The sequence below is a fragment of the Eutrigla gurnardus genome, assembly GCF_963514095.1.
Source record: "Eutrigla gurnardus genome assembly, chromosome: 7".
NCBI lineage: Eukaryota > Metazoa > Chordata > Actinopteri > Perciformes > Triglidae > Eutrigla > Eutrigla gurnardus.
The window spans coordinates 9,717,714-9,743,280 of NC_139921.1; the positions used below are offsets into that span (position 1 = coordinate 9,717,714).

Below are 25,567 nucleotides of genomic sequence, written 5' to 3' on the forward strand. Positions count from 1 at the left end.
CAGGAAATCAGATCTGAGGGTAGGGTGGTGTACGGTGCACTGGAGGATGTGAGTCTCAGATCCCACAGAGGCACGGCAGAAATCCCCTCCCAAATCCACTCGTCTGATCTCATCTGTCAATCACTGGATCTTTCACAAGTTGAGGTGTTGCTGGAGAGGCTACTGTGGATATGTTAGTCATGAGAGGGATGCAGCTGATATTGTCACAGTACATAGGCCTCTTTTATCAGCTCACTACTTAGTTTGATACAGTCACCAGGCCAAAGCAGGAAGTACAGATATATAGGAGCTGTACAACCAGCTCATAGGCGAAACCCTGTTTGTCTCCCTTGTTGGAAAAAATATGTACGGTAGTCAACTGCGTGACACAAATATTGTTTAGATCCCATCCGAATTGTACCATAAATTACGCATGTGATTTTTGTCAATTTAAAATATGATTTTTCAAGTCAAGCAAATCACATTTTGTAGTATAAGAAGACACACCCCAAAGTCACATAAGTCAGGTCAAACTTTATTTGTGTAGCACATTTCAAAACAACCACACTTGATCAAATTGCTGAACAAGCATAAAAAGACAAATACAATGCAAACAATAGTAAAGAATAAAACACCAAATTGAATGTGAATGAAATGAGTCTATATTCTGGGCTTTTTATATGAATCTGTTCGCTATTCCAGAGAATGGTGGAGACTGCCATCCCAAAGAGTCCGTCGCCTCTGTTTTTGTGTCTAGTTCTGGGGACATCCAGGAGCATCAAATCGGTCACCCTCAGTAGCTGCAGTAGCGACACGCTAGTGTCCTGTCAATCACGGTCGTCAAGGTAGCCAGGCCCTAAAGCATACTCGCATTATGGTCTATTTGACTCTAAATGGGAGCATTATTTACTAACTGAATATCATGTTGTACAGAAGAAGACTTGAATCAAGTAATTTAAATGAGAAACTTGTGTTTACTATGTTTACTGAGATAATAAATCAAGTGCTAATTTTCCCAGACTGTCATGCAATCTGACATTTGCACACATAGTCGCCCCCTTGAGGGCCAGTGGAGAAAATGCAAGTTTAAGGCACTTCAGGGTTGGCTTCACTTTTCAGAACCAGAGGTTGCCGCCTGACATTGACAACATGACTGACACGAGCAAAGGTGACGCTAGAGGGGAACGTAGAGCATCATAGTTTGAAGCTTTTTAGCACTGACCATGCTGCATTGGAGTGAGACTGTGTGAATGCTGTGTCTTTCTTCATATCTGCTCGAACTCCCAAAATTGTGTCTGTACTGAGAAAGGCATAACATTTTACTAGATGGACCACTTTAAGGAGCAAACCACTGAAAATAACTGAAAACAGCCCATAACGCAGCATGGCCAACCTGGCCTCCAACATTTCCAGCAGTTTGTACAACCATGCAGGCCTCCTGACAGACGGACGCCTCTGTTTACTGTACCTGAATGCACCACGCTCAATTGTTTCACTTTGTATTGCTGTTGAATGCCTGCCTGTCTGCGCTTCTCAGCTGATTAATGCAGATGGACTTGGCTGAGTTCATGGCTGCTACCTCTGTCAGAGTAATGACACTACATCCCGACACCCACACACACACACGCACACCTCCGAGGAGTGTCCCGCAATGCATCAATGTGAACATTAAGTGATGATGGAACACAAGCAAACAGGGATTTGCGACACAGACGCACACACAGTTTCAGTGTGAGTGCTTTCAGGAAGGGGAGGAGGGCTGATGGCGGGGGAGTTCAGAAGGGTGTGTGTGGGGGGGGCGGGGGGGGGGGGGGGGGCACTTCTCTTCATTTCTAGGTGATTCACGTTTGAAGTGGGCTTGCAAAATTGCTTTATGGAAAGTGGCGAGCGGCTCGGCGGGAACATTAGGCAGGAAACAGCGGGGAGGCCGGTGTTTCATTAGGGAGCTCTACTCCGCCTTTATTACCCGGATTTGGAGTTTTATGGTTATCATTATTTGCGATAGAATTATTATTCGCATATATCTGCTAGTCAGCTGTTTGGGTTTGGGACACTGGGACTCAGCGTCTGTGCGGCTGAATCCGTGAGGTGATATGGACAAGGTTGGCCGTTTTCCCTCCTCTTTGTGTGTGAGTGAGCTCAGGCGGTCGCAGCTCATCCGTCGACTTTGGCGGGTCAAGTCTCAGATGCGTCCACAGCTAGTTGGGAGTGGCTGGCGTTAGCCAGGCAGCGCTGGGTGATCTCCAACTGAAGCCTTGTCTGAGTCTCCACCAGAAATTCATCCTGTGGATGTGATACAAAAATAATCATCAAAATAAGGCACCAGGATTATCATAATGCCAAAAAAACGGACTTATTTATTTGATATCCCTCAGATTTACGATAAACATGATTTTCATTTCTTTGTTTTGATGACAAATGATGAAAAAAATCTTGATGATTCACTCTGCAACTCCTTTGTGTAAAGAACGATCTGTGCTCCTATTGGTCGACGTCATGAAACATATCATGGAAGTCAAACTCAGTGAGAGAAGGCAAAAAACTGTTCTACCGCAAATTGGTTTGTTTCAGTGTATGAATGTGTGTGAATAGGTAGATGTCCAGTACACTAGCGGCGCCAGGATTTTGATTGTGGGTGGGCCACAAGAAAAGTGGATGGGCCAATTAAAATAAGCCAAAAAAAAAAAAAAAAAAACGGGGTTCCCCTTCATCTCTGTTTCAGCACTGAGGACAGCGACTCAGTAGCCTACCTGTGTGGCTCTTGTGTCGCTGTCCTCAGCTCAGTGCTGAAGCGGACAAAGACCTTGGCAGTAAGCCTGACTTCATTTATCTCTTTTGAACGTTCATACAACAAGACTGAAACGGAATTATATCTTTGGAGGGTCTATTTAATAGCTACCGTCTGTGTCTATCTCATGGATCATGGTCTGTCTGTTCTGTCTGATTTCTCATCTCAAAGCTTGCGCGCCAAAGTCATTCATTTTATTGGATCACTTGCTGGTGACGATGCAGCCTGTGGGCGGGCTTAGTAGTCCACACGGGGTAGAAGCCGCTGATTGGCTGAGAAGCTTTCACTCAAAGCTTTCCTCAGGCTGCTTATTGGATGAACAGCTAGAAAGAAAATCACTCACTAATCAGTAGGCATGAGTCAAAATGGGCGGGCCCAGGCCTAAAATGGGTGGGCCCAGGCCCACCAGGCCCAATAGTAGCGCCACGCCTGGTCCAGTATGACCAGTAGCTTGAGTTGGGATATCAGAGCAGGCACTGAGACAGTAAAAAGTCTTATTTAATGTCAGATTGTCTGACTGTTTCTTCCACCATGGAACTTATTTTTAGGGATTTCACTGTGTTCACAGAACTCAACTCACTTGGTAAGGTCAATGTGATTTTTTTTTTTTTTTTTTTTTTTTACCAATGTTGATATCATGGCAGAAATAAAAAATAAGGCCGAAATGATGTTCTTAGGAAAGGTCATTGTGTCATTAAAATCCAAATGGTTAATTCCACTGGGAGCATGAAAATGCTCATAACTTATAATGAAACATCCTGACATTTTATTGGGAAGGTGGCGCTTGGGAAAAGTGTCTGAAAAGGAAAGTGCTCATTGTGCATTATTTCCACAGCAACCAGCCCATTACATTTTATACTTCTTAGTCAGTAATTGTGAACATTTCCACCTAAAATTACTAATATTTCCACCAAGCAAAGATCCCAAACTCATGGTGATTAAATTGCATCCTGTGGCAAACCCCTAAGTCTATCAAATACAATCCAAAATGTGCATTTCCATATGAAGTATTTATTGTGCATTTTTTAAGTAGTGTACTGTTAACAGAAGACGCGTTGAACTTGTCTGGCGACCTCTCCAGGTGTACTCTAACTTTGTCCAATGTCAGCTGGGAACTTTTTATGGTCTGTTTTTTTTTATAGATTTTTTTTTTGTTGGTTGGATGTCGTAGGGTAGGGAATGACTCCTTACCCCAAGTGAAGGAGTTAAAGTACCTCTGGTCTTGTTCGCGAGTGAGGGGACAATGGAACGTGAGATTGGCCGGAGAATCAGAGCAGCGGTAGTGATACTGCATTCGCTGTACCGCTCCGTTGTGACGAAAAGAGAGCTGAGCTGGCAAAGCTCTGGATCTACCGGTCAATCTTCGTTCCTACCCTCACCTATGGTCATGAGGGATGGGTCAAAAGAACTAGATCGCGAGTACACGCGGCCAAAATTAGTTTCCTCAGGAGGGTGGCTGGCATCTCCCTTGGAGATAGGGTGAGAAATTCAGTCATTCGTGAGGGACTCGGAGTAGAGCTGCTGCTCCTTTGCATTGAAAGGAGACAGTAGAGGTGGTTCGGGCATCTGGTCAGGATGACCCCCCTTCCTAGGAAGGTGTTTCAGGCGCGACCAGCTGGGAGGAGGCCATGGGGAAGACCCAGGACTAGGTGGAGAGATTATATCTCCACACTGGCCTGGGAACGACTTGGCATCCCCCAGCCAGAGTTGGCTGATGTGGCCCGGGGAAGGGGCTACATCAGCCAAAGGGAAGTTTGGGGTCACCTGTTAAAGCTGCTGTCCCTGCGACCCAACACCGGATAAGCGGTAGACGATGAGATGAGATGAGAGATGGTTGGATTTCTCTGTTGATGCAGCAATTTCCCTACTATCCAAGACATATTTCTCCTTTTGGGAGACCAATAATGTAACTTTGACTTGACTTTAACATATCTAGTTTTTCCTGGTCTCTATAAGGTAGTATTATAGAGCTCTTGGTGAGCAGAGACACAAGAGACAAGATTTCTTCCTCCATTTCGGATTTAGCTACGTCACGACAACATGACGAGAATCTCAACGCTCATAGGCCTTAGCAACAGCGCCCCCTAATTCCTCACTTGACTTGAAATATTTCATCTTCCAGGAATATATGAATATGCGGATGAGGTGAATACACGAATGACACATAGTTGCCTCATTTGCATTGTGTCCTACTCACGTTTTTGCATTCACTTTGTATACAAAGTGCATCTCATACAGACGCAAATACGTAAATACAGACTGTGGCCCAGACATTTGGTGATGCCTGCATCGAGAGAAAAAAGTCATGAAATCACAAAAATCATTAGAATGTATCCCCTCGGGAGCGTGAATGTCAGACAGACATCACTATGCGCTGGCGTGGCTCCTCACAGGGTGAAAATGTCCCCTCTGACCTCATTATTCTGCAACGCTCATTTCAATCCAAAAGGACAATATGTTGTAATACACTTTCATGTTACCCACTCAACCTGCTTCATCTGCTTTTTGTCAGTTGGTGATTTATACATGTGCAAGAGCCTGACAGAACACCTTACATGTGTATTCTCAGTTATTCACAGACAAGACCTCCAGATAACATGAAAATCCTATAAATGTAAAAAGTAAATGTGGACGAGAACAAGAGAGGAGTGGAGAAGTGACAGGAGGCACAAATAAAAAGGTGGAGAATAAAAGGATGGAGCAGAGGACAGACAGTGTGCTGACTCCTGGCTCGCTGCTGGTCGCCAGAATCACTGATGCACTTTCCCGCCTCATAAATTATCGCTATGATGACGGGTGTGTTGCTGTCAGGAAAGCCCAGCATCCCAAAAACCAACAGCCACCCAGCCAGCCAGCCTCTGTTACTCCTGTCATCACTCTCAGCTTTGTCTTTTTAAACACAATCCAAATAGATTACAATGCCAAGACCAGCAATAAAGAAAAAGTATCCATTTACGGCAGTGGAAAACGCAGGCTTAATAAAGGAAAAGATGAGTGGACCAGAGGTGTGAGAAACAAGTGCCACCATCATTGAAACGCCTGTCAATCAAGCAGACACCCTGAAGCATATTTGTCGTGATTTTTTTTTCTATATAATATTTATAATCATGTTTTTTATAATGATAAATAGACAAATAACTGCAGTGTTGAAGAGGTAACAAGCTTTGTAGGCAGAATTAAGAACAATCTGTTTAAATTCCCAACATCCAGACGCTTTGGATGAGTCAGCAAAACTACTTTCGGTTAAAACTCTAGGTTTTAGGATAATGCTTTGGGTCAAAATAAGTCAGGCTGCTCTCACTCAGCTTTCGTACTAAAAAGTATGAAAAGTAAAGCATGATAATTTCGTATGATTTCCTACGTATTACACAGAGCCGTAGTCACGTAAACGATGCGCTTTATGCTGGTAGTTAGAGACCATCAGACCTAGACCTGACCATAACCTTTGGGGCGTTTAGCTCAGGAGGTAGAGGGGCTTAGCCGGCGACCGTGAGATTGCCGCTTCAATACCAGGCTCCTCCAATTCTAACCCTAACCTTAACTTTTACCCTAACCAACAAACGAAAGATCATATACATCCACTGAAGGATTAATATGAGAACAAAATGCATATTTTTCACTAGGAATGTCATCAAAACGTACTTTAATGCCGAAACAGCTTTAAAATGCTGCATTATGCTGCATTTTCCATTATGAATGAAAGGAATGGAAGCCATTTTTCACTGCAGGGGCATGCGCACTGGCGTCATTTCCAAAATTTGTAGGATAATACACGAAAAAATTGTACATAACTTTTCGTACGTTTCCATACGAAAATTAATGAGAATACGTTCAATAAGTACATATGTAGGAAGTTAACTAGACTATGTGTCGTATGGGATGTAATTTCAACACTTTACGTAAGTAAGTCCTGTGTTTGTTTGACGCATCCATCCACCCGTCCCTATCCCAAAAATGACACTTTTTATACTACGTCATCTGACTCCTGGAGTAGCAGCTCCAACAGCTTATTATGGGTTTACATTGGAGCTAGTTGAAAGTGCTATGCGTCTCATATAGACACAGAGGGCCTGGAGAGAATGTTGGTATTTGATGCCCTGGAATGAGTTTGGCTACATCTTCCTGTACCAGAACCAGAAAAATAGCAACATCTATGCAGCTGAGAAGATTGTTGTTAGCCGACTTAAAGAAAATGACAACACTGAAATCTTGAGATAATGTTGAGAAAATGTTTATTCCTGTTTATTCCCCAGAGCAACAGTTACCACAACTTAAATGGAATTGCTGTTGGTGGGATGAATGCATCACCTGTTGGTTGGGTCAAAACCAAAGTATACAGTTTAATGATGTCTTTTAGCTGGTTCTGCCGACTCCAAGAGGCAAAAAAAAGCCAACCAACCAACCAACCAACCAACCAACCAACTAACAAAAGAAACAACTAACCAAAAAACAACAATCAACTAACTAACCAACCAACCAATCAACTTAAAAACTAACCAACAAACCCACCAACTAACAAACCAACCAACCAAAAACAAACAAAAAAACAACAACTAACCAACCAACCAATTTATGCACAGAGAAAGAGAAGAAGAGGGACCACAGCTTTGCAATTGGCTGTTTTAACAACCAATAAACAAACATTTATTCCACATCCCAGTGTCTCCCAAATGTTTTGGCTTAGAAGAAGAAGACTAAAGTATTAAAAAAAGAAAAAAAAGAAAAGAAAAATTACATCTCAGCATTTCTGATTTATTCTGCAACCTCTGTTCGGGTCCTGACCCCCATGTTGGGAAACATTTGCTATTTTCCCTTCCCATCAATAACAATTATAATTGACAATTTCTCACCAGTTATGAAACCACTTCAGTTGTCTTGGAAATTAACCTTTTCTTTCACAAAAAAACAAAACAAAGTCTAAACTTTTAACCTGCTCTTTTGTTTTCTCCTCTCCTCTCCTGTTCACCTCCCCCTCCTCCTCCCTCTCCTCCCTCCCTCCCTCCTCCCCTCAGTGACGGCGGTCTGCAGCAGAGCAGTTAATAAAGAGATTGATTATCGGCCTGTCAGGAAGTGACAGTTGGACAGGGCTGCTCTGCGTGAATGACAGAGGGCACGCTCACCACGCAGCAGCCCGCCTGACACACACACACACACACACACACACACACACACACACACACACACACACACACACACACACACACACACACACACACAGACACACCCACACAGCTACCTTTGCCAACACCAGGGGTAGACGAGGAGGTGGAGGTGGAGGAGGAGGAGGAGGATGTGAGGGGCTGGATTGGTGAGAGGCAGGCATGTGGAGAACAGCAATGCAACCTTCTGCTGGTGGAAGTTGGGAGGTTTGTCTGTGTGTGTGTGTGTGTGTGTGTGTGTGTGTGTGTGTGTGTGTGCCTTGCTGGTTGGGGAGGTCAGAGGTTGCAGCCACTGCCTTCTGGAGAGAGAGAAAGGGATGCCAATGACACCATAGACAGGAGCCAAAGAGGTCAAAAGACACTCAGGAACATACACTCACCCTGTCTCTCTCACACACTGTGATATCTGTGGTGTCTGTGGTATCTATACACACCGAATACAAGAGGAACCAAGAATACTCTCACATCCTACCAGCACAGACACCGGTGAACTTCAAACACACAAACTGAGCTTGTTTGACTGTTGGATTTGTTTTTTTCCATCCCGTAGACTGTAGTATAAGAATGGATTTAGTCACTGACGTCACTCATTTGTTTGTGGACTACATAGAAATAAAATAGGACTAGAACGGACATTCCCATTCAAATCAACGTAGCAGGATAGAGCGGCAGCCATTTTTATGTGTATTGGTGCCATTGCGACTGTCACTTCCATACAAAGTTAACCAACTCACTGAGATTTTGCAGTAACAACTATCAGCATAGCAATGTTACGAAGCATAGAGAGACAGACTAAATTAATAATATTTAACAACTTAAAGGCAGATTTAGGAATTTGGAAAAACCAAAGAGACTTTGACTTTGAATGTATCGCCAAACCGAAAAAGTCCCACCCCCTTCGGTCAGACCTCTGTTCAGAACACCCCAGCAATTGTTCGATATCGGAAGCGACGCAATCAGGAAGTAAGCATTTACAGACAGGCAGCCTGTCCAATTATTTTCTCCGGCCTGACTTTTTGGATTGGACAGGGTTTTTACAGTCCTGCCACGGCCACAGATGGCATTTTTTAAAAATGTTTTATGTCAGAGAAGTTCATTTATTCATTGCTATCGGTATGTTACCATTTCAAGTAATATAACAGAAAGTGTTTCTGAATAGAATCACCTACTTAACATTTAATGCTTCATCCACACGTGTCTTATCACACCTTAGGAAAGAACATTGATATTGTATTGTAAAGTGAGTGAGTACTTTGTTCGGCTCAATTTCTGTAAGTGCAACATTTAGGCAAGCTGGCAAACTAACAGCTAGCTAGTTAGCCTTCCACCGCACTCTCCGCCGCTCTGGATATGAACAAGCAAGCTAGGTAACAAGCTACCTAGCTAACTAACCAGCCATCCTCCTCCGGAGCTGCGTTCAATATCCATTCTACTACTGTTCTATTTATATGGTGGACTGCCTTTGTGAAGCCTCAAGTTTGCCATTCTGTCTGTTGCCATGTTGGGTTTTGGCCATGGCCAACTTTTTCCAGCGTTTTGCCACCAGAAGTGACATGAGAGTGTGAAGCTAAGTGCAACTGAACACTGAATACGACATTTTTATGCGACCAAAGTGGTACAATTGTATTGAAAAAGACTTGAAACTAGCAATTAAAACCATAAACTCATGTTTACATTGTTTACTGAGATAATAAATCAAGTCAGAAGTAATTTTCTAAACTTCTATACAGAGGCTAGGTCACCCCTTCTGCTGTTCCCCATGGAAGAAATGTGAAAAAATATTTTTGATCCTCTATGAATTGTGTCATGAATAATACTTTAATTTAAAAGATAATGTTGCACTTTCAGAAAGACAAATTTTGCAGTAAAACTGTTGGCAGTATAAAACTAATAATACATCATTATAAAGAGGACATCATAAGCAATAAAGCTTATTTTTCACATAGTTTAATATAGTAATAATAATTATTGTATTATTTTATCTGAGAAAAAGGGTTAAAGTTGAGTTGAAAAAAGTAAAACATTTTTAAATATATTTTATAATAACTTTGTAATGTTTCAATTGTATGTGAATATTTATTTTCTTCTTATCCCTTTATCAACTTCATTCATATTCCTCACATTTAACCCTTAGTGGTTAAAAATATATATTTTTAATGGGATTTTTCAACAATAATACTTCATATTAATTGTTATTGTCATTTTCAAAGATATTGCTAGCTTGCATGGGTAAATTACATCAGTTGATGTAGATCATTTGATATAATCAAAAGCTCTGAAACAGCTACAAAATGCTTTCAGCAGCTGTTTCTAAGGTCCATAAACTTTAGACATCAGCATGTAATAACTGACTATAATTTATTTATATATTTACAACTAATAACCACTAACTGGCTTTTTGTTGCATACATGTAAGAACGTATCAGGTTTGCAAAACAAAGCCAATACATTGACTGAGTGTTAAGATTCTTTTGTCAAACTCCTGTTCCCAAAGTCAAGACTGAACTGTCATGCAATCATTGTGTTTTTAGTGTGGCCATATCTACAGGGGTGGAATCAGTTGAGGGAACTATTTATTGGGCCAAACATATATCCAGTGCAGTTTTTGGACTTTAAGTGTCACTGCTTTAAAAAAAACAAATAAAAGCATTTCACCTCTTTTCCCCAGAATTGCTTCTTGTCATTAACCAAAACAGATTGTACATGAAGAAGCATCTTTGATACGGTCTCGTCGTTCATGTGTTCCACTTTTTTACTATTTTCTTGCTATAAATATTCTAGCATCTGATTCCTTCTTGTACATTTTGATGTGTAAAATTGCTCTACATCTCATGGGAAGGTCATGCTGTAATATCTCACTACAAAGGATAGAGGTGCCAGATCGTCAGCAAAGCAAAACTAATTTACCGATTCCACAAACACACACCCACACACACCCACGCACACACGCACACACACACACACACACACACACACACACACACACACACACACACACACACACACACACAACCACACCCTGTCCCTTAATCCACACTACTTTTTTGCACTTGATCAGCAAGTGGAACACAATCAATACCTCTAGACTGACTGCTGAGCCTCGTATCAAGATGGTTTTTCCCTCCCCGTCTTTCACACCCAGAGAGAAGGAATGAGAGTGGGGGAGGAGGGGGAGGAGACGCAGATGGACAAGTGCTTTTACAGCTGAGTCTTCCTCTGGCTCGGTGCCACAGCCACAGATTCTCTTTGTTTGCCCGGCTACTAAACTAATAGAGATAAAGGCAGGTTCCTGCTGGCCCTGAATTAGAAAATCATTAAGGAATATAAACACACATGGGAGCACAGACAGACACACACACACACACACACACACACACACACACACACACACACACACACACACACACACACACACACACACACACACACACACACACACACATATTTACATGTACACATGCAAATGGCTGCTTCTGCAACATCAGTACAGATTACAACTCCAAATGACACACACACACACACACACACACACACTGTCAGTGCTGAAATTCCAAACACTTTCCCAGTGCCAGGGGTCCTTTGTTTTTTTTTGTCACCACACAATTACTTCTTCTTCAAAATTATAATGTGTGTGTCAAGGGCTCCATTTGACTTGTGTGTGTGTTTGTCTGGTGTATTCGATTATTATTACTATTACTATATACCAAATTATTCTCATTTCCCACTCATCACATATGTCTATGAGACTCACTTTTTTAAATTTATGATTATTTATGTCAGTCAACCTTGGAAACATGAGTTTATGGTCTCAATCACTACTTTCAAGTCTTCGTTAATAAAGCATGATGTTCATTTAGGTGTGGCTACCTTTTAATTTACAGGTCGCTACTGCGGCCTCTTAACCATCGCTACCAATGAAATTAGCTACCAAGATGACTTGAACACTTAGTTGTAAAGTGTACCTTGAATTATGGAAGCTAACTTTGTTAACAGCTTCACAACAGCAGTCAGATTTCAGGCAACAAAACTACTTGGCTTCTAAACCATAGTTCAACATGAATATGTCCACTTCTTATACACAGTCTCTGGTTCAACCTGCACTTGACACTGAAACCTCTGCACACAGTTTGATGCTAAGCTTCCAGTTTCCTTTACCGACTACTAGTGATTTCTTCAGTTCTCATTCAACTGTTCCTAAGAAGGATCTTTGTTTCTTTCTGCCCTATGTCAGTCTGGTTGAACCATTGTACAGCGTACATGTATTATATAATATTTATTATATTTTATCACTACTGATGCATTGATATTCATGCAGCATTGTGTGAGCTACTTTATATACAGGTAACAACACATAACATTTTAGAAGTTGATCATATATTTTACAATACAGGTACATTTTTAATTAAGTGAAGTAACTAAAGTTATCAAATACATATGGGGCAGTAAAAAGTACAATATATCTCTTGAATGAAGTGAAGTGGAAGTTTAAAGTCAGGACAAAATGGAAATACCAAAGTGTATTAAAATACCTGAAAATTGGACTTACAGTACTTGAGTAAATCCTTCCACTGCATAACACCTGGCAGTTAGACATAGTTATCCATAGTGAACAACAAGAAGAAAAGAAAATGCAAGAGAAGGAATAGCAGAGGACTGATCAAGACAGACAGCAAGATGGCAGCAGAAGACAGCTAGATAGTTTTCCAGGCCTTATTTTCAATATTGAACCCTGATTTCAACGACAACAACAACAACACATCTGGGAGGTTCTGATTTCAAAACTCTGCCTCCTTCCTCCTCGCCTGATGTTTCCACGTGGGATCTCTCTCTCTCTCTCTCTTTCTCCGTCTCCACATTAGTTAAGATGGCTGCACGGTGGCTGCCGGGAACAAGCGTTTAAAGCTCTCCAAGGTGCTTAAACTAGCTCATTTGTTAGCGCTGCGTTCTAATAGACAACCTCGCGAATGGAGCCACTATCCAATTATTATAAGCAGGGAGGAAAACAAACAATCTGTTAGCCATAACTCGGGATGGGCCGGTGCACTTAAACTCACACAATGCAAAGGTCAACAAAGGTCAGACTGGAACTGCTGCTGTACACGAGGAGGCCTGTTTTCAGCACGTTGAATGAAGGCTTATTTGGAAATCAGCGTTGGGATGAAGCGATAGAGAGGGAAGAAGATGGTCTTTGTCAAACGTGAACATGTTCAGGTTCAGAGGCAGATCAATTTTAACATTTACACAGGAACACACACACACACACACACAGAATAATACCTGTGCCTTAATCCGGGCTCACCGAGCATTAAAATGTGTTCGTAAAAAAAAAAAAAAAAAAGGAGAGAAAAACAGCATATGGAAGCCCCAGCAGAGGCATTCTTATTTCTATCTGTGAAAATTCATTACGGATTCTCACAATGAGCGTGTGTGAGAATTCGCCGTTTGTTCTTGTCTCGGGCTAAACAAAGGCACATGTGCTCATTTTCAGAGCGTGATGCGGCGCGGCCTGATTTCAAAGGCACAACTTGAAAGACGACAGACAGCTATTTACAATATTTATACATTTAGGATGCTGATACTATGCATATTACATGTCTGTCTTCCACTGCGTATATGTGTGTGTGTGCGTGAGTTAGAGACAACAACAGTGGGGAAGCGAGTCGCTGATGAAAAAAGGTTACTTTGGAAATTCTCTGATAATTGGTGCCTTAAAAGGAGCTCATTTTTAACTATGTCACCACGACTGCTCGATGACAATTAATCTGTTTGCGGCTGCTTCCTTGGCATCTGTGCCAATTACTTTATATGCTAATATATGTAAATGACATCTCGGATGCCAGTTTCAAGTGTTATGCGAGTGGCGTATTGTGTCTTTTTTTTTTTTTTTTTTAAGTCATATTGTTGAAGCTGATCAACAATGCAAGTGCTTTAAATTTGGAGGTGCGTGAGCTATCGATTTCCTCCCTGGCTCAGTGTCTCCTCATAAACACGTACTGACTCACATATCATACATTCCAAACACATTTTAGGATTTGATTTTTTCTCGCTTCCTCACAGTTTGTGTCTCTTGTCAGGGTGGAAGAGTCTTTAAATAAAATATGAATTTACAAAAAAAGATAATTGCATAGTTTGTATATATCAAATGAAGGGTCAATGTTTTGCAAGGCGATTTTTCTCTCTTTATGGTCTGAGAAGCTGATCACAATAAAAATGTGACAAATCAGCAATGTACACAAAAAACACTAAACACAATTCTACAAAAATTGATGGTTCACTTGACATTTTTTTCTTTTTGTAAATGATAGTCATATAATAAGGTGCCTCTCAGGTTTTGATAAATACAAAATTGTATGTATGAATGTATTTTGCTGTATTTAGTATGAATTATTTGAGACCAAACTGCTTGATTGTATCTATTATTATATCTCTCTATTAGCATAAACAGTGTTAAGGCAGAGGTTAAAGGTCAGATGGTAACACTTTATTTTATTTTGCATTTCTACGAACTTTTTAAGCACTAAATACCACACTATAATGTTTCTGTAAGCAAATATCAGGAGAATTTAGTTTATTTTAACTCCTCCTGTGATCTGCTTTATATATAAGCTTACGCACACGAACACATCCTTTGTTATAAAGCATTTATTAACCAAACAAATAATTCAGAGGCAAGTTTAAAACCTTGAACGCGTTCAATATGCATGAAGACAAACTAGTATGTGATAATAATAATTATAAATAATTATGACTACGTTATATTATCCAGAATTCATTATATGTTTATACAGCAGATAAAGATGCTTCAGGGGAGATATGGTGCTGGCAAACATTAATAATCATTTACAGTTACATTAAAGTGTGTTGAAAACCATTTACTAAGGGTTTTATAAATATTAAATAGGGGATTTGATTTGATTCACTGACACATATTTGATCACACTGAATACAATAAACCATATCTGGGCTGGCGGGCTCCTCAGCAGTTAAATCTGAAGATAAATCTGGAGTATTTGATGTGACCTTTGACCTTTTGTGGAAGTATATTATTGGGATATGACGAGGCATGGGGTGATATGAAAATGTCATGTCAAAATGATCCTGCCAAAATGACTGCGATTCACGATATTATCCCGGTAATCATTAAAATATGCTAAAAACTCAAAAATGGCACTACAACATACTTGTATCACTTTACAACTTATTGCATTACAGATTGGACAAATCTTTTTTTTACGGAACATCCTTTTTATTGAAAAACAAATCATCAAAAAATCTTTAATAATGCAACCAAAAATCAAAAGGTCATAACTAAAGAATCAATAAAATGTCATCGTGTAAGTCTGTTTTCTTATTCCATGATACTTTCTGTATTTTTAAATCAGGCTCTATTTTTCCTCAGCATTTTTTACGCCACTCATGATGATATTTATGATTATCCCGATGTTTCACAATGAACTAAAGTTTTTAACCTGATCCGCAATAAAATCTATATCATGCCATCCCTGAATTTGACCATCTAATACTCTGATCAGAATCAGAACTTTTGCAGATGTTCCTTTTTTTTATGCTTTTTTTTTACACTATTTACAATAAACAAATCCCATATTGTGTGGATGTTGGGCTAGGAGGTAAGATAATTAATGGTATGGATTTTTATATGTAACTGTGAATATATTCTTCCATAAGAACACATTTTTAAGAAGTTACAAAAATACAGTCTAAAACTTGGGATTTACAAACTTGACCAGGCAGTTGATGTCAGGACACGTTACGGCCAGTACCAAAAAATACTATTGATGTTTAAGAAGCTGCAGTACGTTACTCTCCAATTTGACTCCGTTAAGAGTTCAGTACCTTCGGTGATGTTAAATACTCTCACCCATTCTCACTGACATCACAGCATTAAGTCAATCGGCTGCTTTTCTACATCAGTAAACTTGAACAGCTCTTACTGTACAAGACACTAAGGATTCTCTTTATTAGGCGGGAGCAGAATAATGTGGAATAAAGGTTAATGAATGCACTTTGTGCATATTCACAGAGCCCTTTTCTCTTTCTATAAATGGCAGTAATTACCAGTCGACAGAGGCGACAGGCGCTGCTTTAAAATGCTTGTCTATTGTTCCTCCTCTGTTCTGTCTGCAGCCTTCCATCACGCCGACTGAAGATGTCACTGTTGTATACCAAATATCTGCTCCCTGAACGTGTGTGTCAGAGGAGAGGATGTTTCATGTTCATCAGTGAGAAACAAAGCTATGTTGTATTTAAGGCATTTGACTGTGAAGTTTTGACAATGCAGGGGGTACACGAGACAAAGAAAGAAATCCATTAGAATTAATCCAGCTGGCTGATCTTTGAATAAGGAATAAACACATTAATGTAAACCCAGATACAATTAAACTACATTTTTAATTTGACTGTTGAGCAAATAAATATAAATTGGGTTAAAAGTGTAATTTTAAGGTATGAAAACTGTCATTTTCCTATTATTGTCATCTTATTTACTTCTTAATACTAAAAAATGACTTTTGTGCATCACATGCAATACACACTCATTTACCACGGTTTATGAAAATACAAAAATAATGATTCCAGTATTACTCGGGTGCAGAAGTATTCATTACAATTATGAAAATGATGCGCGGTGGTTAAGGAGTGGGAGGTTTAACATACACATGCGTTGTTATCCGGCTTCACTGCAGTCTCCTACACTACATGTTAGGCTGGTTTTTCTTTTTGGTAATTACAACATCAACATATTTTGGGAAGTTATGATTTGATAATTATATTGTGGTGCACGACAAGAGAGAAACGATATAGAAAAAAACAAAGAAGCAAAAATAAAAGTCACAGGTATGAAAACACGAGACGCTCCAAAAATGGCGCGTGAATAAAAGCTAAAATATTCCTGTGACCCCCTGTGCATAAACACAAACATACGTACACACACATGCAGTAAATTACTTTCACTCCTGCCAGTGGATTTGAGTAGATTTTATATGTGAGGTAACAGATACAATGTGTTTTTTAAATACCATTCGAGTGTGTGCACACTTTTGTTAAATTACTCTGTTTTTGTGCTGCAGTTTGGTTGATGGCTTTTCTACATAAACTTGACTTTATCTGCGGATGTTCAGGGAGTCGGTTAAACCAGTCCAGTATTTGAATTCACCCACAGAAACTCGGCTGGTTGCCCGGTCGGTGCTACGCTTGCAAAAGAAAATATTGATAAATCAGGACAATTTTATCGATTGATAAAAACAGACAAATCTTCAAATGTTTGCTCACAAATCACAGTTGTGTTTCCCAGAGTAGCACCAGTGGACTCAAAACTGGACCAAAGCAACATTAATCTTTGAATGACACGGTGACTATAATTGTTTTAGTGTGACATGACAAGAAATGCTGAATTATTGAGAATGAAACATGCTCTTGGCAGTGAACCCAATCCAATTTAAAAAGCTTTCATTTGGCTGTTTGGAGGGGAAATAAACCCTCACAAAGGAGCATTTCCTCCTGTATGTTTGGACAAAACTACAGTGAGCAGCTGTTTTAGGGATGTTTTCTGAAAAGGATATGAGATACTTTTGAGGTGTTTTAAAGTTGTCAGGAACCAGTGGGTTTGGAGCTGAAACAGGAAGACATAGGAATATACGAAATATAGAATATCAATTTAAGGTCAAATTAAACAAGTTTATATATGTATATGCTCCGGGAGAGAATAATAAAGATATTATGTTACTAGGTAATCATGCAGGATCTGGTTCAAGGTTCTTATCAATTTCAGTTGAATTTTGTGGTGTGTAGACACAAATACTTGTGCATGAGTAAACCATAAACATAGTGAAGCTGGGTCCCTAGGATGTGGACTCAATGTCTCGACAAGGACCAGATTTGAAATGGGCCTTCCCCAAACCGTGACGTGCACAAATGAATGAAAAGTACACATCTGGTCTAATAGGTGGATAAGCAGCAGGTAAAATCAGTGACTGAATGTTCTATTTTTATTTGATTTTCAAAATCTCCTCTGTTGTCATTGTTCAGCACTGCGTGGGAATGCTCATTTCTCTTTATTGGAATCAACTACCTGTTAAATTTGTTATTTTTTTACTTAGGATCTGCATCGTTAAGTTTCTTCCCAACAAAACAGACAAGTGCTCCACCAGTATGTGGTGACTTCCTGACCTTAAACCTACCAGTGCACACACCTAGCAGCTGTCTCTCCTCTCTCTCCATCCTACCCTGTATTTATCAGGCTGAGTGACTTTCTAATCCCTCTCTTTAGCGGCGGCGTGTGAAAGCTTACACTCCTCCATGTGATTATGGAGGGCCCTGGGCTGCTGATTATCTGGAGAGACCACCGCAGAGACCCCCGGCCATGCTCTCCCAAGCCAGCGCCATTTTAATTCTGTCTAATTGATCTTCACACTGTTAGAACTTTTCCTCCCAAACTCCACACAGGTAGAACTCTGTATGATTCTTGTGGCTGTAGGAGATTTTTTTTAAAACTGGATGCTGTTGACAAATTCTATATATATATATTTTTTTTTTTACGTAATGCCAACTCTTGAGATGTGGAAGTGGAATTTTGTGAAGCAAATATACACTTATGTGTATGGTTTAACACTAAACACACTAGTGGCGTGGCTCTTTGTTCTGTTTGTCCAGACAGCATTTCAAAACTGTCGGCTGTATCGCCATGGGAGCAAAAATATTCATGGTCCCGAGATGATGATCCCTGCTGGCTTAGGTGATCTCCTGACCTTTCATCGAGTGCCACCATGAGGTTCACATTGGTGTGAATGCCTCACTTACTATTGACATTGTCATGAAATTTGGTCCCAACATTCATGCCCCCCTCAGGATGAATTACAATTCATTTGGAGATCCTCTAACTTTTCATTGAGCGCCACCATGAGGTTCACACTGGTGTTTCTTTAGGGAACTACTGGATGGATTGTCATGAAATTTGGTACTCCCAGGATGAATTGAAATTACTCTGGAGATCCTCTGACTTTTATCTAGCGGCGTCATCTGGTCAAATGTATCCAATACTTTGGTTTATGACCAAATACCATCGAAACAAATTATATTCTCATCAGAATCGTACTGGCTGTTTATTGCTAATTAGCAAAGTCTGTGTCCACGCAGACAATGAGGTGAATTTTAGAAGCGCTTCGATTGTCTGGTAAGGGTAAGGGTAACGTGATTGAAGGCTTCATAAATGTATTGTTACATGGACGATAGGGATCAAAGAACACACAAACAAACACATAGACAAACTTTCACACAGTGCATTGTTTCATGCTAGCTTAGGCTACAGCTAATGTCTGTGCAGGTTGTACATTGCCTATTTGGGTCAAAGTAACACAACTACACAGCAGATTAAAATAACGAGGTGAACTTTTGCTTCACTACCCATTTTAAGATGGTGAACATGTTAAACATAATGCTTAGCTTTAGCCCCACTGTGCTAGTACAGCCTCACAGAGATATTTCTTAGGGATTTTTCTGCCATTACTTTTTAACTTTGGACCACAAAGACAAAATAAAGTGCACTTTTTTGCTTCTTTTGTTTAACAAAAAAAAAAAGAAAAGCTTTTTGAAAGATGTCCAAGATTAATGAATTTGAGTGAGGCGACAGCAGCCATGGCACTACCTGTGATTGGGTCTTTACACAGGTGAATATGTAATCCAGGGCTTGCTAAAAAGCCTCCATGTCCGTGACATTTCCCAAATGGACTCCCTGAGGGCGAAACCCTGCCGACTGCCTCGCCACTAGTTTTGCCTCTGTGTTGTCTGTATGGGTGGTTGAATTACAGGGTTTTTAAAGTCATACTTCTCATGCAAAACAGAGCACCAACCCCTTAAATGTTGTTCACAGTGGCCAGTTCCATGCTACCATTGGAATATGAAAGGTGGGAACTAAAGGTTGACTTTTCAAATGACTTTTGTGTATGTTTTCTACTGTTTGGACAGAGCCAGAGGAGATGACAAGTGAGGAATCTGTATCATCAGCTGATAGCAGCTGTTATTCATCAGCACACAGCAATTATATGATAAAGTCATTAGTAAATATATGCAACTATTTTTCATACATGTGTACTTGCAGCTTATGTGAGTATGTGGTATGTGTAGTGATATATTTATAATGTGGAGGAAGAGGAGAAAGGAGAGCTTTCCATTTGCAGCTTCTGCCTGAGCTGAGCTGCCATATGTATGGAAATGTTTCAAGTGACAGCAGTCACCCACGACATGCTCTCTGAGGTTACTGAGTTGGTGAGGTGTGTTTGTGTGTGTGGATGGAATATAGGTCACCTACGCCTTAGTCATGCCAGGTCATCTGTCAGTGAGCATCTTAATCACCGTTAATAACCACCAAGCCATCTGTTGTGATCCGTTGTCACACTCACTGGTAGTACAAGCCTTAAAAAGCAATGCGTGTAATTTCATGTTTGGTCAAATTGAAGGAGAGAAACAGAGGCTTCATGTGACTGATGTGTCAGATGTGATGTCAAGGTGAATGTACTCAATGACCACTGACTCCTGGTCAATGACCTTTGACCTCTTCCCAATGGATTTGTGGTTTTGTTATGGCATTCAATGATGTTGTCTGCTTCCTATGTCCTTTTCTGTCACTAGTCCAGTGTCTAATTAAATAAATGAGATGATGCATTCAGGGCTGTACGGTGGTGTAGTGGGTAGCACTTTCGCCTCACAGCGAGAGGGTCCCGGGTTCGATTCCTGGGTAAGCCTTCCTTCTGTGTGGAGTTTGCATGTTCTCCCCGTGTAAGCGTGGGTTCTCTCCGGGTTCTCCGGCTTCCTCCCACAGTCCAAAGACATGCAGGATGGGGATAGGTTAATTGATGACTCTAAATTGCCCGTAGGTGTGAATGTGAGCGTGAATGGTTGTCTGTCTCTACACTGGCGACCTGTCCAGAGTGTACCCTGCCTTCGCCCAATGACAGCTGGGATCGGCTCCAGCACCCCCGCGACCCTGAATACAGGATAAGCGGTAGACAATGGATGGATGGATGATGCATTCAAGATAACAGTATGTTGCCAAACATGTTTCACATGGGACATGAATTCCTGCCCCAGTGAACTTTTCTCACGTCTTAAATGAAGTTGTATTTATAGTGTCATTTGACAACAAAGGTTATCATTGGACACTTTACACACTTGTTATACTTGTGATTATAACTTAAACTCTTTATTTACGCTCTGTAAAAAAATTGACATTCAGGGCCCTAGTTTCGTAGACCAGGCGTAGTCGGGGCGCAGCGCACCTGCGCCACGCCGACGGGGTGTGTCTGCCTGGATTTTGCAAGTTTCGTGCACCGCGCAGGCTAGCGCAGTGAGTGGGAGACGAGGAGGAGACAAGGCGTGGACTGGGATTAATACAGCCGATTCAGATCTTCACCAATCAAATGAGCTCCTCTCCTCACCTTTAATGCGTTAGGGGAGGTTCAGTGCAAGTTTCGTCACTTGACAACCCAATGACAGAAGCAGCGCTGTGCATGCGTATAGTCATAATAATTATAATGCCGATATTATATCACTATAGAAATTGTAGCCACATTTTAGGCATGTCTATCGCAAAGCAGGGTCAGGGCACACAGCAGTAGACAAAATGGTGGCAAGAACCCGGTGCACGAGCCGGCTGGGCCATCCATCATCATCATCACCGTCTTCATCATCTGCGCTCCACAGCTGCACCGGATTCCCCGTCCAACACCAGAACGGCGGGACACCGGAACCTTGCGGGCCGCTCAGACCAGCTGCAGCCCCAACTCCGGTTCCAGCTCGCGGCAAAGTTTCTCCACGGACATGGACAACAGGCTGCCGAGGCGCGAGACCAGGCACGAGCTGCTGTATTATTTTTTTTAGATTTTTTCAGGCATAGAAGCATTTTATTAGCAGTGGATAGATATGAAAAACAGGAGAGAGGGAAATGTTTTGGTCTGAGAGGTCCAAGTTTCAGCTGTGTTAATTCAGTCAGGCTGAGTTTCCGTTACGCGTGCCATCCACCTTTGATCTGACATCAGATGTGACGGAACAATCTATATAGATATAAATTCACATGTTGATTCAATTAGTTGAATTAAATAGTGTTTGTTGTGATTATTTATAGCATTTAAATGTGCCTGGAACTGTGGAAACCTGCCTGTGAGGTCTTGGTGACGCACTGGCGCTGGTGAGCCAAACTGCCACTCCAACAGCTGTAATTCGCCTTGTGTCAAGAGTAGACCAGGTTGGAGCTGGCGGGCTTTCGGCGAGGCTTTTTGCCACGAAACTTCCGCTGCGCCAAGCTGAATCTGTGACGCCTCCCCATGCTGCGCCGCCACACCCATCTTGGCGCAGATGATCCACCAAACTGCCAAACTGACCGTGCTCAAGGCTGCGCTAGTCGAAACTTGCATTGCGCTGGCTCCGCTAGGGCCCTCAGTCTGTGGTTTGCAGGAACATACAATGTGTCAACTGTTGTGGATAGCTCCTAAACTGGTCCATTTTACTAGTCCATCTCTCTAAATCTGATGTTGGTTCACAACACAACTACAGTAGAGAGGCTGGTGATTGTTTATACTAATAGTACTCAAAATAATCATTCAAAAGTCAAATAAACAATGAAATTTGACAAGCAAATCTAAAACAACCAACAATTGCTGTGGGAGGTCCTTTATGTGCATCGTTGGACTGCTTACCCACCACCGAACATCTAATAAAGCAGCTGTAACATTAAATGGACAGCAGCCTTGCCCTAGCTTTATGAAAAGGGAAATACACTAAAAAATACACTCCTTTTTATTAATCATATTTGAATCTATAGTACAGACAAAAGTAATTCATGCAGCAACTAAATAAATGATGAAAGACTACTCTGCACTTTTGTTTCCTTAAGGGCACATGCATTGCTTATGCTGCACTCATGTTGTTTTCATATAGATTTGTGTTTATTTCTACTCCTATATTGGCCATTTAAGTTTTCATGGAGCGTTTGTTGCTTTTTGTTTTTTCTTTCAAAGCATCTATAATTCATAATTCATAATTCAAGACTAATATTAGACTAAAGAGAAAGCACAATAAGATGAACTGTGAATGACTTGCAACACGGCTAACCAGTACTCCCAACCAGAGATTTGGGGAATACATGCAATGGTTTATCATGGGGTTTCATATTGAATATTGCCTTTGATCAACCATTTTTGCTCAAAGTTTATACATTTTGAATGCAGTTTTGCCTTTCCAAAGCACTAATCCACTCATATCAGCCAAGCATTTAATGTGCTATGTTATTTGGCTGATATCATGAAACACTTTTGAACCAAAGCCTCCATTTAACAAGCTGGTTACATGCAGGGGTCATAAAAAGGTTTGATTGGTATCTCATGTTCAAAGGCACTTCCACATGTGGCTACCAGAGTAAGCAAACGCATCACCATTCAAAGGCACTTTGGCACGCCGCAACAACAGTAAGTGAACGCATCACCGGTCAAAGGTACTTCGATACGTACAAAAGTAAGTGAACGCATCACCGTTCAAAAGGCACTTCGGCATGTCATGACAACAGTAGGTGAACGCATCACCGTTCCAAGGCACTTCAATACTTTAATACCATTATAAGCGAATGCATCACTTCAGTGCGCCATCCATTCAGTGACACGTCGTCATTTAGCACAGCCTCAATCCTGACATGTTGCCTTTGCCCCCACACCTTTACTACAACCACATCATCACTACTCTCATACTGCATATCACTGCCTTAACTTCAGTCATCACTGCCATCAAGTAATCACTGCACACTACACTGCACAGGTGCCAGATCAGCCTTGTACCCACTATGCTCATGCATATGAATATGGTACATACTGTGATGATACTACATGTCTGCAAACTGCTATGTACAAACAAAATTTTCCATGGTAACTTGCTACAACAGGAAGATTTCTTTTTGCTTTAATTAGACTGTTTAAAGGCAGCATATTCTGTAGGACACTGAGGACATAACTCGTTGATCCCGGTGGGGTGAACCAGGGGACAACTGCAGTGAAGCCTAAACTACAGACCATGACTTTGGCTAGCCTCCTGTCACTGCTTTATAAGTAGCAACACAGTATGTCACCAGGAATGCCAGGACCCTGATGCCTTATGCCAGCAGTGCCCTGAACCTCAGAGGCGGAGTTTGGGGAGTATTTCTTTGACCTCTCCAAAGGAGCAAAGGGGTGTGTGTGTGTGTGTGTGTGTGGGGGGGGGGGGGGACGACGACTGGCATCTGCCTTAATAAGGCTGCCCACTCTTCATTCACCATGTCATCACCCCAACTCCCCGAGCTGTTGAATGGGCACTAGCACTGGAGAAGAGGTGGCAGAGGTAACAGCTGGCTGCAGCCATGACTGCATGGCCGTGGCATGACCACAGCTTTATTAGTGGTGTCCAGGACACCAGCTGATCCTCTCCCAGGGTCCCTGTCATACTGATGTCTTCATCACTAAGCTGAGCAGACAGGCCAGGCCTGCCAGCCAGTGGAGGTGACAACAAATCCAATTACCTCCCCTCCATGGTGCCTGGACCACACTTGGGGGGGTGGGGGGACAATGGGACTGTGGAGGATGTTGCAGGTATAGAGGATGAGGGACATGGGTGGGACAAGAGATGGTATTCTGACTTCAGATTTATTTAGTGGCTTTCATTTTGGCCTCCACATGATAAACCTGGGTGACTGTATTTTTCCTGCTGTAACATATCACATTCAGGACAAAGAGATGCCTAAATTGACTCGCAGCATTAGAGCCTTTCAGCTATGTGAGGTGCAAAATTTGTCTTGTCAAACACTTTTTCCTCTGAGGACCACGAACGTCAGCAAACGTCTGCTATTCATGGCAGTCGTGAAATGTTGACTATGCCATGCCAATTAAACTTGCATATTAAATGAATGACTGAGGCTGGGTCTTAAGATCACAGGATCACCTCATTCAAAGGGGTCCATTCTCTGGGGACCGTGAATATCAACAATACCATGAAAACCCAGCCATTAGATACGGTATCGTGTGTACAAAGTGTCTTTGCATGAGTGTCTCTCTCGAGCATGAATGTGCTTACTCGATTTTATGGCAACCCATATATATATATATATATATATATATATATATATATATATATATATATATATATGCCTGCATGCTGATATCTGAGCTTGCATCTGCTTCTTTAAGACCAGATGTGACTGCTCATTGACACTACTAAATTTGCTTCATCAGTTACTTACCATTAGCTTGCTAGGCTAATGAAACGGCAACTTCCAGTACTGAAAAGTGAAGCCAGTGCTGAAGTGCCTTAAACAAGCATTCTCTCTACTGGCCATCAGGGGGTGACTCCTCTGCTTGTCAATGCGAAAAGGACCCTAATTCTCACTTGATTTATAAACTTTGTTAACAGCTTCACACCAGACGCCAGATGGAGTCAGATGCAGTAAGGTTGCTAAATTTTAGAGGATTATCTTACTAAACAAATGCATTACTATTTAATCATCCTAAAACTCACACTTAAATAATTTCCCTCCATAAAGAATCATACCAGTGTTACTACATGTTATTGTCCATTGAACCACCTATCTTAAACATAAACCTCTACCATGTTGTCC

At 41.2% G+C, this 25,567-nt stretch overlaps 1 protein-coding gene across 2 annotated transcripts in view; it reads right to left on the reverse strand.

Moving 5' to 3' along the window:
• Positions 1-1,801: 1,801 nt before the first annotated feature.
• LOC311016393 (protein phosphatase 1 regulatory subunit 37) overlaps positions 1,802-25,567 on the reverse strand; it is a 94,116-nt gene continuing 70,350 nt past the window's right edge. For both annotated transcript variants that reach the window (XM_084014052.1, XM_084014051.1), the window contains one exon: positions 1,802-2,262. In XM_084014052.1, coding sequence (XP_083870178.1) covers positions 2,155-2,262 — 108 coding nt within the window. In that variant the 3' untranslated portion in view covers positions 1,802-2,154. The remainder of the gene's footprint in view (positions 2,263-25,567) is intronic.